Source organism: Bombina bombina, chromosome 9, assembly GCF_027579735.1.
Source record: "Bombina bombina isolate aBomBom1 chromosome 9, aBomBom1.pri, whole genome shotgun sequence".
Taxonomy (NCBI): Eukaryota; Metazoa; Chordata; class Amphibia; order Anura; family Bombinatoridae; genus Bombina; species Bombina bombina.
The window spans coordinates 29,967,953-29,980,910 of NC_069507.1; the positions used below are offsets into that span (position 1 = coordinate 29,967,953).

At 36.7% G+C, this 12,958-nt stretch overlaps 1 protein-coding gene across 1 annotated transcript in view; it reads left to right on the plus strand.

The window, feature by feature from the left end:
• Nucleotides 1-12,958, plus strand: part of COL13A1 (collagen type XIII alpha 1 chain) — a 148,104-nt gene that overhangs the window by 108,264 nt on the left and 26,882 nt on the right. The window contains exons 28-33 of the mRNA XM_053692015.1: nucleotides 1,632-1,784; nucleotides 3,106-3,204; nucleotides 6,110-6,154; nucleotides 6,652-6,693; nucleotides 11,201-11,227; nucleotides 12,893-12,952. Of these exons, the coding sequence (XP_053547990.1) occupies nucleotides 1,632-1,784; nucleotides 3,106-3,204; nucleotides 6,110-6,154; nucleotides 6,652-6,693; nucleotides 11,201-11,227; nucleotides 12,893-12,952 (426 nt within the window). The remainder of the gene's footprint in view (nucleotides 1-1,631; nucleotides 1,785-3,105; nucleotides 3,205-6,109; nucleotides 6,155-6,651; nucleotides 6,694-11,200; nucleotides 11,228-12,892; nucleotides 12,953-12,958) is intronic.

The following is a 12,958-nucleotide window of genomic DNA, read 5'->3' on the forward strand; positions in this document are numbered from 1 at the left end:
TGCTGGAATACACAACATTAGCTACATGTAGCAAGAGTTTAGTACCAGCGCTAGCGACAAGTGGCAAATCATGATTTATAACACCTCGCTTACTACAGAGGGCTCCTGTAACGTAGCAGTGGCTGCAAATACGTTTAATAGGATTACCGAATGCCTTGTTACTAACAGATCATACAATGCTCGCTACAAATCTACTAACATTTCTAAGCTGTTACATCTCATCACGGGTGGATTCAAAACTTGTAAATGTAAACTAGTGGAATGTTTGTGCTGGCTAGATAAGATTACACTGTTTTTTTAAAAATAAACATTCTAACTCATGTTTATTAAGCTTTCCTTTGATATATATGTCAAGACACCATTAAGTATTATCAAAACCAAATTTAATTTAATGCCAGAGCATTGGTAAAATAATACAATTTTTGAAATTAGAAAATTTTTATTTATTTATATAATAAGATGCTATTGCAAGTGTAAGGGTTTTTGTTATAAATATAAGTACATTCTTTATGTAAGGGAAGGAAAAACTCATCTTATTTAAAAGTGCTTCAGCTACTTTGCTCCTGTATCTGCCACACTTCGACTCTAATATAGGCAGTAGAAATGGAGAGAAAATGTACTTTTAGCCGCTAGAGCAATGTTGCTCTGTTACGTGAGCAAAATATGTCACTGAAGCTCCCTGAAAAACAAATCCCTATAATGTTTGTATTATTTAGCCATCAGTCACTACTTAGGACCACATGTACATAGCGCAAGACATTTTGTTGTGTAATATGTAAGTGAAAATGAACTTGCTACTTAACAAAACAAAAAAAGCTACTTTTTCCTGTAACTAACAGTAATTCAGCACACAGTAAGTAGCTAGATACAGCTGAAATATGCAAATAAATTGTCTGGTCACCTGGTAACTAAAGAAGTCACTCTAATACCAGTAATTTATTGCTAGAATATGGCAACCACAGTTGTCTCCTTTTCCAGATTGTCCAAATAACAATGGATGCCTGTATTTATTCACTGTGTCAAACATCAAATCCATAACTACAACAAACTTTGTTAAGTCAGTATATGAACAGCACAGGGCTTGAGGCAGGACATGAGGCAGGACATGAGGCAGGACATGAGGCAGGACTTGAGACAGGACTTGAGGCAGGACATGAGACAGGACATGAGACAGGACATGAGGCAGGACTTGAGGCAGGACTTGAGGCAGGACTTGAGGCAGGACATGAGGCAGGACGTGAGGCAGGACGTGAGGCAGGACTTGAGACAGGACATGAGGCATGAATTCATTGGTATAGCACAAGTTGGTAACCATTTAGTACTTTGTGGATAGATCTACTTATGATAAAAAGATGATCATTTTCTTCTAGAACCAACTTGACCAGACTTGGGGTGTGTAAGTGGGTTATGATAAGTGATTTAGCTTTAGTGGATAGTTAACATATTTCACCCAATTTTTTAAATATGAAAGTCTCCATTTAGTCTAAAGACGGACCTTGGTGAGCACGTACCTGTATTTTCTGTAGATGTTTGCATTTTTATTACTTTGTCATTCAACAGTAATAATGATACAGAAGACCCGACACGCTAAAGCTATGTCATAAAATGTGAATATCTATTATGTATTTTAGGGCCCCCGGGGAAAAGCAGGTGAAGCTGGACCTCCTGGACCTGCAGGTGCCCCAGGAAATGATGGACTTCCAGGACCAAAGGGAGACACTGGCCCCAGGGGGACACAAGGAACAAAAGGAGACAAGGGAGAGACAGGGCTGTCAGGATCACCGGTGAGTAAATCTGTAATTATTATATAGACGAATGAGATATGATTACATTACTTTGTGCTAATATGCATCTATAATTAGTATCTGCACTGACACCTAAAACTTGCGCCTCTGTTGCCCATGGGCAGAGCTTACTTAGTCACCCACAAGGATCTCTCCTGTGCTGCTCAGTTCCTACAGCCTTTAATTTACTCCACTTGGCAGCAAAGTGCACAACACACAAAATACAAGGAAATGAGTTAAAGAACAACCAGGAAGTGAGCATGGGTAGCTGCCTACTTTACTTAAAAGGACATTAAACGTCTCCTGCTTTCGTGTAAAAAAAATATCCTACACTCCCTATAGAGGCCAGAAAGCAAAATCTGTAACTTAGGTTTTCAAAATTCCTAAACCAGCTATTTGATTTGCAGCATTTGCAGGTTACAAAATTAGCTTTTTGGCCCCTCTAGGGAGACTGGAACAAACACTTTTTTTGCATAAAAGCAAGAGGCGTTTAATGTCCCTTGAACACTGTATTCAAAAACAATGTCATTGATATGAAATAGCAGTATCTAAAAAGGGTCACGTGTGTTGTGTGCTGGGACAGGCAGAGCTGTGGGGAACCTAAACAAAGTGATGGTGTGCAAATTAAGGCCAATCACAGTTGGAGTAGAACATGCTGGGGGGCAGCCATTATTGTGGGGGGCTAGTGACCTCACTGTCCCCCCCTGACAATGCACTGGTTGAAAGCATATCTAGGTAGGCTCAGTAGCAGCAATGCACTACTATGAGCTAGATGCTGATTGGTGGCTGCACATAAATGCCTCTTGTCATTGGCTTACCTGATGTGTTCAGCTAGCTCCCGGTAATGCATTGCTGCTCTGGATCTGACTTTACCCATGTCTTTAGTCCCATTTGCAGGGGTTAAATACATAGTTATATGCAAATAATAGTGTGATTATAAAAATAAATGGAAAAATAATCATTTAAATCATCTGGGGGAAAAAATGATGCTAGTGGTTTTGTCACTGTTAACCAATAGATTTGTTTAAGTTTTGCTTATTAGCTTGTGAGCGTCTATCTCACTGACCAGTGTGGCACAAACCTGTACTTCCTGTTTATTTCAAACTCAAAATAAACTTCTTTGATTTAACATTTTTAAAGAAAAAACAAGCAAACTAAACTCTAAAGTGACCCAACATACCTGTGTAACACTATACTTTACATTTCTTAGTGTCTGTAGTTGTACCCTTGGTGCTTTATGGATCTTTATACAAGTTGTCTCACGTTGTCATGTCATCTGGATCTTTTCCCACCTTCACACCAGCATTGCATTTATTTTCAGGGTCTTGATGGCCCCACTGGAGAAAAAGGAGAACAGGGAGACCAAGGCGTTCCCGGACCCCCAGGACTTCCTGGTCCGATTGGGCTTCCGGGACTTACAGTAAGACTGATCTTCTAATTTGTGCATATTTACCAGATCATCCTGTACAGTAACACATCCTGCTGTGCCTGAGTTTGGTTCTGGTATACAAACCTAATAGCAAAGGCTTTTTATATATTTTAGAGTTTATTTTATATCAGTTGTAGACTTAATAACCACTATTGACCAGGGCAGTTTTTATGGGAGTGAACAGGGCAGCTGCCCTGGGCACCAGAGGCATTTATAGAATCTCTATCGCCTGCTGGGGTGCCAATCTGACACAATACTGCAAGAGAGGAGGACAATTTGATTTACGCAGTGACTGTGTATGTGGTTTCCTGTGTGTGTATAGTTGTGTATGTGTAAATATATATATTTAGATATATTATTTTATCTTTTTGATTTGTGCTTGCTTTTTTATGTGGATTTTTGTTTGTATGCAAGTGGGTATCTGTGGGTGCTTTTTTATGTGGATGTCTATAGGTGCATGTGTATGTTGGTGCGTGTGGATACCAGTGGGTGCCTGTGTGCCTTTGTGCATGTAGATGTCTATGGGTCCCTGTGTGTGTGCATGTGTATGTCTATGAGTCCCTGTATGTGTGTCCATATGGATGTCTATGGGTCCCTGTGTGTGTGCATGTGGATGTCTATGGGTCCCTGTGTGTGTGTGCATGTGGATATCTATGGGCAACTGTTTGTGCATGTGGACGGCTATAGATTTCTATATGTGGGTGCAAGTATAGTGTTGGTAGATACCTCTATGAGAACTTTATTTAAAACTAGATGACAGTGAGACGTGGAAGGTTGCACTTTAGAATTGGGGGTGGCACATTTTAGAATTTTGTCCTGGGAGACAGAATCTCAAGAAACTGCCCTGGCAGAAGCAACAAATCATTAAGACATATCTCACAAATAGTATAGAATCAATAGAAATGTTAGTGCTGATCCTGCATGTAATAATGAAAGAGTCTACTGATGCAGATAATGGGGTAGATTTAACAACAGACAGCCAATCATGTCCACTTGACCTCGCTGTCAGCATTTAATATTGCACAAGCATTTCCAATCAGCCGCTGGCAGGAGCCGTCAATCATCCTGATCGTATCGGATTAGGATGGTTTCAGTGGTGGCGGACAAGTTAAGGAGCAGCGGTCTTACAACCACTGCTTCTTAACTTCCGTTTTAGGCGGACCTGAAATGATGGGGCTCTGAAACAGCAACCACTGAAGCCTACAAGAAATTCTGCTGTATGATAGATAGAAAGTGCCTCTGTAATGAATGTACACAGTTTATTCAGGAATTACATACAAATATCATGTTTAGGTGCCTCATAGGGCATGGCAGCCTATCTATGTACACATAGTATATATATATATAAGCATTTAAGGGGACATGAAAGTCAAAATTAACCTATTATGGTACAGCTAAAGTTTGCAAATTTAAAAGACTTTCAGTTTACTTCTATTGTGAAATTTACTTTGTTTTCTTAACCCCTTAAGGAATTTTAGAGAATTTTAGCATTTTTGCTTTCACTCCATTTAAAAAGAAATAAAGCCTTTTTTATGTACCTATCAAACATATATATATTCACAGAGGCAGGTGTCCAGATGCCAGGGTGCTGAATGCAGGTAGAGATATAGGTAATAGAAGACAGCACTCGCTGGGCTTAAAGGGACATGAAACCCACATTTTTTCTCTCATGATTTAGAAAGAGAATGCAATTTTAAACATCTTTCTAATTTACTTATATTATCTAATTTGTTTTATTCTCTTGATATTCTTTGCTGAAAAGCATATCTAGATATGCTCAGCAGCTGCTGATTGGTTGCTGCAAATAGAAGCCTTGTGTGATTGGCTCACCATGTGCATTGCTTTTTCTTCAACAAAGGATATCTAAAAAATGAAGCAAAATAAATAATAGAAGTAAATTGTAATGTTGTTTAAATTTCCATTCTCTATCTGAATCATGAAAGAAAGATTTTGGCTTTAGTGGCCCTTTAAGGAATAGCAATAGTAGCTTTTATTTTGGTGACGTGTTGGTCTGATGAAGGGGAGCTGTCCCCGAAACGTCATCTAAGTAAAAGCTACTATTGCTATTCCTTAAGCCCAGTGAGTGTTGTCTTCTATTACACACACACACATATATATATATATATATATATATAGAGAGAGAGAGAGAGAGAGAGAGAGAGAGAGAGAGTTTCCCTCCGATTCAGCTTAGACCACACATGTTTATATTTTGCATTATATTTTATCGTTTCAAGGTTTTTATCTGCAGCTATGTCTACCGTGTTCTAAAAATGATGAAATGAGTTAACTCTCATTTAATATATCAGAAGGGCCTGAAAAAGCTATATATGTTTTTAAAGTAGACAACCCAGGGTATTGTGTCTAAGCCCGTTTTGTTATATTTCATGCCACCATTAGGCAGTCAGATGTACGCTAAATATGATCATAAAAAACAATATACATTTTTTCACAAACTTTGTGTTTCTCTCTGAAATTATTAAAACACAACTTGTGCAGTCTTAACAATTACCAGACATGTCTGCCTTTGTCAATGTTTTGGTAATAAGACGGTCACTATTTGCAGCTGGGCACCACACTTTTTTTTAATGTTATAGCAATTTGGTACAGCATAACTGCCTGAATTCTCAAAATTTACCTCAAAACTATAAATATTTTAAAGTAGACACCCCCAAGTGGTCAGTGGTCACGCTGTATTCAAAGGTCACTCAGAAGTCACCAGTCACTTGTATTCCAGCCCATTATGGGGGAAGGTTATATTGAGTTTAATGTCTCTTTAATTGTTACAGAAAATTGAGATCTTTAAAACTGCAAACTGTTTCCTTGCTTCTTCTGACTTTATCTGATTGTCAAAAATGTTACCTAATCTCTGTTTGCTGATAATTGTATATATTTCTAGGGGGATAAGGGAGACCCAGGAGTAAAGGGAGACCCTGGGAATGCAGTAAGTGGCCGTCCTACACGCACACACACGCACACATACACACTCACACATACTGTACATATACACATACACACACGCACACATAATGTGTGTGTGTGTATATATATATATACATACAGTATATATATAGTAGCTGCTGTATAACTTATAGTATTAGCTGTATAACATATAGTAGTTGCTGTATAACATATAGTAGTTGCTGTATAACATATAGTAGCTGCTGTATAACATATAGCAGGAGCTGTATAACATATAGTAGCTGCTGTATAACAAATAGCAGGAGCTGTATAACATATAGTAGCTGCTGTACAACGTATAGTAACTGCTGTATTACATATAGTAACTGCTGTATAACAAATAGCAGGAGCTGTATAACATATAGTAGCTGCTGTATAACATATAGGGTTTTGATCACTGTATAACATATTAGCGTGTGATCGACCCCAAAGTGGCATATTTAAAATACCCCATAATCAATGGTCTTTTTGTTCTTTCAGGTATTGGGGCCATCTGGGCCACCTGGCGTTCCTGGGCCTGTGGTAAGTGTCTGTTTTATGGCATCTTTATGAGTATTAATCTTCATATAACTCAGGAATTATGTGAGAATCACTTTCCAGCTGCCTAAGTGGGAATGAAGATTAAACAAACTACTGTTTATTTTACCCAATCAAAGTGAGGTACCCCCTTTTTGTAGAGTTTAAATGCAATATAGGTTGTTTGCTGATTTGTTTTATGTTTAACCCTTTTGCTACCAGAGAGGGCTGCATCACATTGTGAACAAATACATTGCGGCCCCCTCTGGTAACCAAGAGGCTAGTGTATTTGTGTGAATATGAAATATGCAGCAAATACATCTGAGTTATGGCTGCTTGATTATATCTGCGAAAATGATTCAATAGCCAAAAACATGCGTGATGTGTTTCAGTTATCAGTTACAATATATATAAATAAATAAATATATATATATATATATATATATATATATATATATCATTTGTGTTATATTTATGAGTTAACATTGCCCTCTAGTGGCTCATTGTTATTATTACCCATTAAAAATACATTAAATTAATTTTTTTTATAAATGCATACTGTCCATCTGCAGTTAAGCATTGTACTGGTAAACATTTGCAAACAAAATACATTTTTTTTTTTTTTTAAATGTATCGGCATAAAAACAAAATGTTATCGCAACCCAAAAATAGCATTGTTTTGTTGTGTTTGAACAGTGCAGGGACAAACCCATTAAAAAGCCTCTTCTGTATATTTATATTATCTCCTATATTGTGGCCACTTAGGGGCATATATAAATGAGCTCCTGCGCTGATTAAGCTTATGCTAAGTAGCATGTTGCAGGGTGAGAATTGTGGATCCTGCAGGACTCACTCTACCCTGTCTGGGTGGGTGAGGATAATGTTAAAAAAAACATTTCAGGAGTAAACTACATGAAAAGTGGCAAAATAATTCATACAAGCACATAACATAGTTTGTTTCTACTGTGCCAGATTAACCTTTTTATGGGGATTTTGTTTTGAGTTTAAAAAGGATAAATCCAGTTAAGTAAACTTTACAATTGGAGCTTCAATAATTATACAAATACAAAGTTTGTTTTTCAGTTAGTTAATTTTGTGTGTTAGATTGTTAAATAGCTTTACATTAAATAATTAATTTATATTATTCAATTACAAAGAGCCCAAGACAAAATTAAATAGCCCCATCCAGGATCCTCCTACTTTGGCTCATCTTTTGATTAGTAAATACTTTAGTAAATTGCCTGTAATCTCATATACTGAGTTCAGTTCAATATATACTCGTTAGTTATATTCTGTGTAATGCTACATTTTATTATTATTATCGGTTATTTGTAGAGCGCCAACAAATTCTGCAGCGCTGATATAGAGAGCAGTTCTTTATCTTTATCAGATATTAGTTACTGCCCAAAATGAGACGTGATTGTACAATAAAAATAATATTTGTCTAACATAATTTGGTTATTCACACGTAAGGAAACTCTGGGCTACACTGGAGAAGCCTGTGAGCTTACGCCCCTGTCCGTATTAACCAAGTACCTGTGCTGGCGCAACACTCAGATCAACCCTGGTATTGGATCACATATCACTATATCATATTAAAACCAATAAAAAGGTGCAGAGTGACAGGCGGCAAATATATTTATGCATAATCTGTGTGTTATTTAAATTACTTTAAGGGAAGGTAAACACATTGAGAGTTTAATATAAAATGTGTAATAAAAAAACTTTACTATATACTTTCATTATTATTATTTTTGTCACCTTTTCATGTAATTCAGCTTTGAAAATTGTGGATTTTCTGGTTATCAGGTACTGATATGTAACAGGGTATCTAGTATAGTTCAGCAGGGTTCATTTACAGATCTGATTGGTTACAGATTACTGCAAAAAAAGTAATGCACTTTATACCAACATAATGACTGTGGCTAGCTTTGTGGTCTGCAGACTCAAGCCCACAGTGGTTCCTCTATATAAGGCAAGTTGTGAGTGGAATTTGGCAAACATAGTGTTAATGTGCTTTAAAATGTTTATACTTGGCTGATATACTATTCTATAGCAAGACAAGAGAAATGTCTTTATCAAAAGGAAATCATTAAATAATATAAATTGGGACAATGTATTTTATAATAAAAATACAGAGGATAAATGGATAATATTTAAAAATGTGTTAAATAAATATACATATCAACACATACCATATGGTTATAAAAGTAAAAATAAAAAAAACAAAGCCATTATGGCTAAATAAAAATGTGTTAAGAGAAATTAGGAAAAAACGTAGGGCATTTAAATTATTAAAAGAAAATAGTACAGACTCAGCATACAATATTTATAAGGAATGTAACAAAGCATGCAAAAAAGCAATCAAATTAGCCAAAATTGAAAATGAAAAATTAATTGCTAAGGATTCTAAGTCTAACCCTAAAAGGTTCTTTAAGTACATAAATAGCAAAAAATCTAAGAAGGATAATATAGGTACATTAAAATGTGTGGAGGGTAGCATGATAAATAATGACAGGGAGAAGGCTGAGGTACTAAACCAGTTTTTTTCTTCAGTATACACAAGAGAAGAACCATTGAATGATACTTTTGAACATAATAGAACATGCCAGTCCATACCACTAACTGGGTTTTGTTTAGAGGATATCAGGAAAAAAACTGGAAAATATTAAGGTAAATAAAACTCCAGGCCCAGATGGAATACACCCAAGGGTGTTAAGGGAACTTAGCACTGTTATAGACAAACCTTTACTCTTAATTTTTCAAGACTCATTATCCTCAGGCATGGTACCCCAGGATTGGCGTAAAGCTGATGTGGTGCCACTCTTCAAAAAGGGAAGCAGGGATGATCCAGGAAGCTATAGACCAGTTAGTCTGACATCAATAGTGGGGAAGATATTTGAAGGGATTATAAGGGATTATATTGATGAGCATATTCGTGTAAACAAGATTATGAGTTCTAATCAGCATGGCTTTAGGAGAAATAGATCATGTCAAACTAATCTAATTAGATTCTACGAGGAAGTAAGTCAAAATATAGATAAAGGGGAATCAGTGGATGTGATATACTTAGATTTTGCAAAGGCATTTGATACAGTGCCACATGAGAGATTAATGCACAAAATTAAGGGACTGGGAATAGCTGAAAATGTTAGCTCATGGATAAATAACTGGATAAAAGATAGGGAGCAACGAGTAGTAGTAAATGGATCATACTCAGATTGGACAAAGGTAATCAGTGGCGTCCCCCAGGGATCAGTACTGGGCCCTGTTCTTTTTAATATTTTTATAAATGACTTGGAGCAAGGATTAAATAGCGACATCTCTATTTTTGCAGATGATACTAAGTTAAGTAAGGTCATAAGGTCAGAGCAGGACGAACTGTCTTTACAAAGGGATTTGCTAAAATTAGAACTATGGGCAAGTGAATGGAAAATGAGATTTAATACGGAAAAATGCAAGGTTCTACATTTTGGAAGTAAAAATAAGCAGGCTACGTATTTTTTAAATGGGACAAGACTTAGCCAAACACAGGAGGAAAGGGATTTGGGAGTAGTAATAGATAACAAGCTAAAGATGGGTGCACAATGCAGGGCAGCGGCTTCAAAGGCTAATAAGATACTAGCATGTATTAAAAGAGGTATTGATTCAAGGGAGGAAAGCATAATTCTGTCATTATATAAAGCCCTGGTAAGACCTCACCTTGAGTTTGGAGTGCAGTTCTGGGGACCAATTGCTAAAAAAGATATTGCAGAACTAGAAAAAGTTCAGAGAAGGGCCACAAAGCTAATAAGGGGATTGGAGAAATTAACCTATGAGGAGAGGCTAGCCAAACTGGGTCTGTTTTCTTTAGAAAAAAGGCGCTTGAGAGGTGACATGATTACTTTATATAAATATATTCAAGGCCCATATACAGAGATGGCAGAAGCTCTGTTTATTCCAAGAAAATTGTTTCTGACAAGAGGTCATAATTTAAGGTTGGAGGAAAGGAGATTTAATCTCCTGCAACGGAAACGTTTTTTCACTGTGAGAGCAATAAAATTGTGGAACTCATTACCAAAGGAGGTAGTGAATGCCAATACCATAGATACATTTAAAAATAGTCTGGATAAGTTTCTGTATACAAACAAAATTCATGGATATGATTGCTAGTATTACATGGGTCACATTTTAATGGGGTTATTTAAGCTTAACTGGAGCTTTTTGTAAGTATTTTAGATTTGTATAGGTTGAACTCGATGGACTTCAGTCTTTTTTTCAACCTTATCTACTATGTTACTATGTTACTATGTAAAATCATGCAAAATGGTGTAAATTATTAAGATAAAAAGGGGTTAAGGAGTAATTTGAAGGTATATTTCATGTCAGAAGCAGATTATATATGGAATTGCTCTTCAGTAGAAGAGGGGAAAACAAACAAATAAATGTGATAACAAATCCTACAGTCTAACAATTATACAGTGAAGAGGGAGGGCGACTTGTAATGCTGTCTGTATGTTCTTTATCTCTGCAGGGTCCTCCAGGGCTGCCTGGGCCAAAGGTAAGCTCAGCATTTCATAAACATCTGCATGATAAATACTGATGTCCCCCGAATAGTACAAACCCACAAAGGATATTGTGTTTATACCTTATAATAACCTTAATCACATAGCAGGTAGATATTGGTACTAAATCAGTGGTGGCTGGTTGCTACACGTTCTGGTCGGCAGAGATCTGGATACAGGTGGTCTTCACTTTACAAAGGGGTCCTATTCTTGAAGAAACTGTTGCAAAAAAATGGTGCTAATGGAACTGAATTATTTATGGCTAAATTACGAGTAGAGCGCAAAATTACGATTTTGCAAGCACAATATTTGCTCTCCACCCTGTAATGCCGGTGCATGCAAATGTGTGGTGGTATTACAAGTAAAGCACAAGGTGAACGCACAATTAAACATCAAGTGTCCGTTACTTTAGAAGTTTGCTGTCCGTCACTACTGTATCCCTTGTTATAAAATTAGTGTAAAACAAACTGTTGTAAACTAAGGATTACTTGTATTTTTTCTTCTAAGTTTTAGTTAAAGGAACAGTATACACCAATTTTCATATAACTGCATGTAACAGACACTACTATAATGAGTAATATGCACAGATACTTATATAAAAATCCAGTATAAAACTGTTTAAAAAGTTACTTAGAAGCTTCCAATTTTGCTCTGTTAAAAAGGTAGCTGAAACACCCATTGCAAGTGGGAAATAACAGACATTCCCCCCTCCCCCTTGCTCTGCATATGAAAAGACTCTTTACACAAACAGGAGCAAGCTGGATTAGGTATATGTCAGAATTCTCCTAAAACTTTGGGGCTTGGTTAGGAGTCTGAAAATCAGAGCAATGTTATTTAAAAATAAGCAAAACTATACTAAAACTGTATGGGCTATATAAATAGATCATCTACAAAACATTTATGCAAAGAAAAATCTAGTGTATAATGTCCCTTTAAAGTCACAGATAAATCTGTATATAACTCTACAGTCATTGCTCTGCTGATGAATACAAAACTAAGTGTGATACCAAGGCAGATGTATATAAGGCTACACCACACATAAGAATTTGCTTACTGCTCTGAGATGGACTTTACCTATGCATTTATTCACTTTGCAGGAGTTAGGAACATACTGTAGTAAGCTAGGGTCAGTAATACAAACATGGCATACTAACAAACCACAGCATGACAGTTTTTTTGCTTTAGAATGTTCCTTTAGTATAAATAGTTTATGTTTTTAGAAAGATTCTATAAATTAATCTGTCTTGAAAGCACAGGGAAGTGGAAGGAATTTGAAATGTACAGCTCAGTATTTTAAGTTTCTCTACAAACATTTTCCACTGTTATTGTATTCACATAAATGCTTCATAAAAATGTATCACTGCTTTAGTGATGTTGTTTGGATACACAAACTCCTGTTATATGACATATGCGAGCGCGCTAGTCGCATGTGCCCCGGCAATAGTCACATCAGCCACTGACAAATATAAGCTGCACGTGCATATGGCCTCCTGTCATACCAACAGCAGATCATGTGCATAGAAATTCTGCTTGTGTGTCTTATAATCCTGCAGAACATCCTTAGCACCCGAGAGTCACCCTCACTTAGAACAACACAAGGTAGAATCCGTGAGGATGGAAAACAAATTTGTTTTGCTGCATTTCTCTCTGTTGTTTTCCAGGGAGAGGTTGGAGAGGGCGTAAAGGGAGACAAAGGAGACAAAGGGCCCTTGGGTTTGCCAGTAAGT